This window comes from Myotis davidii, unplaced genomic scaffold, assembly GCF_000327345.1.
Source record: "Myotis davidii unplaced genomic scaffold, ASM32734v1 scaffold732, whole genome shotgun sequence".
NCBI lineage: Eukaryota > Metazoa > Chordata > Mammalia > Chiroptera > Vespertilionidae > Myotis > Myotis davidii.
Window position 1 is genome coordinate 688,102 of NW_006284349.1, and position 5,268 is coordinate 693,369.

Sequence of the window (5,268 nt, forward strand, 5' to 3'; positions counted from 1 at the left end):
TTACCCGGCCCAGGAGGAGTTTCTAGCTTCTCCCTGACGAATCTGAGCTTTGTGTGTATGCCACCCATTCAGGAAACATAAACATTCTATCAGGTGCCACACACATTCTCGCAGCTTGGAATAGCATATCGGGTCTGCAATCACACTTTTCCTTCGTGACTGCAGGTCCTCACTGGGAACACCTGACTGCTGTGAGCTGCAACACGGCTCTGCCCTCCAGGCCTCTGCAAGCAGTCTTCTTCAATTCTACTCATTAGTGGGTGGTAAAATAGATTTATTAGGTCAGGTCAATATTTTCTGAAATGTAGATGAAAACAGAGTAGAACAGAACAAAACAGACTAGAGTAGGTTAGAGTGCACTGCCTGCAGCAAGTAAATACTGTTATTTTGAAACTTCTGTTTCAGTTATGTGTGTGTGTGCGTGTGGTTTGCAATGCAAAATGTATTACTGTGGACTGTGGTTAAAAACGTTTGCAAAACACAGGACTAAAATTTATAAGGTCTGAAATGCATCCTACGTACATACAAAAGAGAAATGTTTTTCAAAATGTTTGACCACAATACACAGTAAAAAATACACACACACACACTCACACACACACACGCACACACACACACACAGCAGTTTCCCTTCCTCTTACTTGCTATTACTATACAAGATATACGATGACATTTCTAGTTCATTTGACAAAGGTGCTGACTACCCCCCCGAAATGATCTCACGACTCTCCAGTGGACCATGAGCCAGTCTGAGAAACAACTCGTGTTGGTGTTTTATCATCTTCTCCCTCATTCAAGAAGACACGCCACCTCTCAGGGACCTGCGACTTCGAGAGACCCTTGGTGCTGCCCCCTCCACCCCCCGCCGCCCCGTCACCCCGAAACCCCGGCCTTGTTGGCTAGTCTGGCCCATCGGAGCCCGTGGCCCACAGCTTTGTTCTCTCTGGAGGGCTGACGTGTGCAGGGACGTGGTTGTCAAAGTCAACAGCACGCGGCCTCTCCCACCATCACCCACTGTCAACGGGGAGGGGACGCACATACCTAGGAGACTTGGGGTCCCTCTCGTCGCAGAGAAACGCCTGGGCAGCTCCTGCAGATCCGCCCTGGTAAGTTAGGATCGGGACCGGGGTCTTCAGAACACCTTGACAAGATGGGAAAAGGGTGGACACATCAGCCTCATGTGGGTTTGGGCAATTCCTGCTTTTCCAAAAGCTTCGTCGGAAACGATCGTTTCCATGATCGAACCACATGTGGCTGTAGAATTCTTTGTTAGGTAAGCCAAAACCTCGACCCAGAGGATACGTAAGTTGATTTCCTTTTAGTCCTGAGTAACCCCTAGGGCTGGTGGAGGGGGAGTTGACACCAGGCTGGTGTCACCAATATTGTGAGCTAGCAAATGTGCCCCACACAGATGCCACAATACCACATCAGCGACAGCAAGCCAGCCCTTCGCTAACACATGGCATACACTCTCTCATCTAATGTTCGAGATTCTGTGTGATAAGAACCATTGTGACCCCCATTTTACAGAGGAGGAAAACTGAGGCTCCGAGATGCCAAATCGCTTGGGCAAAGCCAAGTGTGTAGGTCAGTGTCACAACACCAGGGCCCACCCAAACAGGAAGCCTACAACAGAGCAGAGATATAACCTACCCCCCCGGTGGACTCGCATCTGTCTCCTCGTATTCCTTCAGTGTCATGCAGGAGGCAGCTGATGGATGGTTCTCTTTTATCACTGATGTTTCTACCTCTCTCTCCCTCTCCCTTCCTCTCTCTGAAATCAATTGAAGAAAACACACAAAAAACCCCAACACATATCTTTAAAAAAATGAAAACCGAAGCCAGAACACGCCTTTCTCCTCTCAGTGCCTCAGGACCCCCTCAATCGCCCCCAGAATAAAAGGCCAGGTGCTCACAGTTCCCCTGAGGCCCTTCCCGGTCTGCCCCTGTGACCTCTGTGTCTCCCTACACAGCTTCTCTTCTCCTCATCCTTTCTGGGCTAGTCGCTGACCATTGCCCTCTCTTCAGCTCCACTTAACGGCCTCTGTCCCGGCCAAGGTCACAGCCTGGGACATTTTTCCTCTAGCCAGCCCCGGCCTCACTGCTCCATTGCAAGTCTTGGCTCCAATGGCACCTTCTCCGTGAAGCCTTGTCTGAACATCCTGTTTAAAATAGGAGCCCCCCACCGGGGCTACCCACACTTTCCTTTTCCCCTGTGTTTATTGTCGGTCACACTCCAGTACAATGGACACCCATGGGGGTGGGGTTGTTTTCAGTTTTGTTCACTGATGGATTTCAAGAGCCAAAAATAGTGCCTGGCACATAGTAGGTGCTCAACATACATTCGTTGCTGTTATGTTCAGACACATCCTTTTGGAAACTTCTGAAGGAACGGGGGCTTCAGGGATGCCTTCCTGGGGTTGAAGCTCTTATGAGAGGCTAAAAGGATTTATGTCTCCTGAAGAATGCATTTTGAGGGACACAGAGAGATGGGCAGTGAGAAGCAGGGGAGAGTCCTGAGGCTCCCAGTTTATGCCTGAACAACACCTGCAGGATGAAGGAGAGGGGAGACGCCTGAGACCCATGTCGGCATCCCAGCCTTGCAGCCCCATCACTCACAGCTTTCTGCCCACCTGTGTGCTCCGGGAACCTGAGCAGCGTGGGGCAGCCCTGCCCATCTGGGCCACAGATGAGACGCTGCCATTTGAGCCTCTCGGTCACTCTATTCTCAACTCCCCCACCCCCAACGCTAGGGGTCTAGGGATGTCCTGTGTTGCCAAGAGTCCTCTGTAGGCCACCCCCACCTCTCATAGGTTGGGCATCAGGTACATGGGCTCTGTGGCCTGATGGACCTGGGTTCAAATTCCAGATCACCTGGACCTCTCTCTCAGAGCCTCAGTCTCTTCCTCTATAAAATGGGGATAATGCTGTTTATACTAAAGAGTTGTTCTGAGCTGTAAGGACTTAAAACGCCTGTGTCGAGGGCATAGCAGAAGTTCCACAAACACTGACTCCTTCCACCGGCCGCCCTCACCTCACCGCTCACCTTGCTCAACAGCCTCTTCCACAAGCTTCTGGAACAAACTCAAGGCTCTCCGGTCCACGATCATGGAGACACCCTTGTCCAAAGCCTGCAGGAAGGCGGCCAGAGCAATGGCGCCCGGTGGCCCGTCCGTCTCTTCGGGGGGCTCGTGGTTGAAATGCGTGGGGAACCCGGTGGTGAGGAGCACCGCGTGGGCATGGGACAGCGACAGAGAGGCCCTCAGCAGCTCATCTTTGCGGAGCAGGTGCCCGATGCCCCTGTTGCCTAAAATTACAAATCAAATCAAATCAAATCAAATCACACAATAATATGGTCATGCTTCAAGTAGAAACTCATGCAAACGGCAGTTTGTTTCTTTGTCTGTTTCAGAGGTAGTTTTGAGGGATGTGCCAGAGGCTGCCAACTGTTCACCAGAACGTGTCCTCTGCCCCTGCCCCGCTAGGGAAGGGCAGCGGGATACCTGGTGGGGCAGTCTCTCTTTCAGTTAGCTGTGGCCACAGACTCGGTTCTCTCTAGGTAGCAATCCTAGACGGGTTGAGTAGGAGTGATGTGCGCCCCCTCCTGGCCATGTACCTTCCATGCACTCCTCCAAGCTCTTGCTTTCCTGGGGGCTGAGATGTTAACAACTGGCGCCTTCTAGGGGTCTCATGTGGTGATTGCAAAGTGCTGGGTCCCTGAGTGACTGGGTGGAGCAGATCGCCTTCCTGTTGCGCTTGAATACTCACACTGGGAGTCCCACCCTGGACTGTTGCGTGACAGGCATATATTTCTATTTTATTTGAGCAAAGCATCTCGGGGTTTATTGGCTACGGCCAACCCCAATTCAGGGGACCACAGAAGGAGGAAGGGACACAGGATTCCCCAAAAGAAGACCCTAAGACATTAGAGCATTCCAATGGAGAGTGAGTGCAGGTATTCCAATGGAGAGTGAGTGCAGGTATTCCAATGGAGAGTGAGTGCAGGAAAGAAGTCAGAAGGTGGAGGAGGTGACATGACAGAGCAAAAGGAGAGAAGCCGCTAAAGCATGTGTGGGTGAGCAGATGAACTCTGGAGGCATCTGGGGCTCAATTCTATAAGAATGATGTGGAGCCTGGCCAGTGTGGCACAGTGGTAGAGTGCAGTCCCATGAACCAGGAGGTCATAGTTCAATTCCTGGTCAGGGCACATGCCCGGGTTGCAGGCTCGATACTCATACAGGAGGCAGCAGATCAACGATTCCCTCTCATCATTGATGTTTCTCTCTCTCTCCCTTCCACTCTGAAATCAATAAAAAGAAAGAAAGAAAGAAATGGTGTGGAGCACAGCTGAGGGCTGTTCTTACGAAGGACAGGGGGACTGGGCATGCCTGCACTGGCTCCTGACCCCTGTGGGCTGAAGGCTGCCCATCGGGACGCTGACTCCTCGCACCCCCGGGCTGTGCCTGCTCTGGTGGCGGAGCAGAGAGACTCCGGCCTAAGGTGGGAGCCATTGTTCTGAGAGCTGCCCGCTGCAGCTGGGGTTTGGCCAGGGCACCAGCAGCGTCTCTTAGAGCTGCCGCCAGTGGCTGCCAAGCCGGTGGCAGCCGGGCAGCACAGCTTTCCAACTCTCATCACATACCACCGTGCCATCGTCTACACTCAGGTCACCGCGGAGAGTGTCAATGCCACGTGGAGGTGGGATGTGACTCAGAGCTCCCATCCCCGCGGTGGCTAAAATGAGAGGTGGGCCTAAGGGACCGGAGAGGGCGTCAGCGTGCATCGGAGGTGCCGGGAGGCTCTGCAGGGACCCGGGGCTCGCTTCCTGCTACGGAGGAAAAGTCCAGGTTTAGAATCTGGAAACTGACATTCAGGTCCAAGTGTTGGCGCATCGTAGCTGCGTGACCTTGGCCTCGGCCTGGATTGCTCTCTACCTCAGTGTTCCTAGGACAAGCCTGGGGGTGGCCCAGGTGCAGGGGAGGCTGCCAGTGGGAGTGGGAACCCGAACGCTCATCTGGTGGGGACCGTAGATTTGTCTGCGGGAGCCAGCCATCGCTTCTAAAATGGTCAGTAATGAACACAGTCATGAGGATGGCCCCTGCGGCACTGCTATGGTGCCAACGAGGATCGTAACAACAGGGGCGGGACATTTGTAAAACGGAACTCTATGCAGACAGTAGAAAGATTGCTGTAGAAGGCGAATGACGTGGGAAAATGTTCACAGCGTATTAAAAGGTTTAAAAAGCAGGCTCTAAAATAGTATCACTGCAT

General features: G+C 52.6%; 1 protein-coding gene across 3 annotated transcripts in view; it reads right to left on the reverse strand.

Annotated features, from left to right (window-relative positions):
- LOC102753826 (chromosome unknown open reading frame, human C14orf159) overlaps positions 1-5,268 on the reverse strand; it is an 80,046-nt gene that overhangs the window by 29,317 nt on the left and 45,461 nt on the right. For all 3 annotated transcript variants that reach the window (XM_015571390.1, XM_006754716.2, XM_015571397.1), the window contains exons 8-9: positions 3,047-3,307; positions 1,042-1,141 (exon numbers count right to left, since the gene is read on the reverse strand). In XM_015571390.1, coding sequence (XP_015426876.1) covers positions 1,042-1,141; positions 3,047-3,307 — 361 coding nt within the window. The remainder of the gene's footprint in view (positions 1-1,041; positions 1,142-3,046; positions 3,308-5,268) is intronic.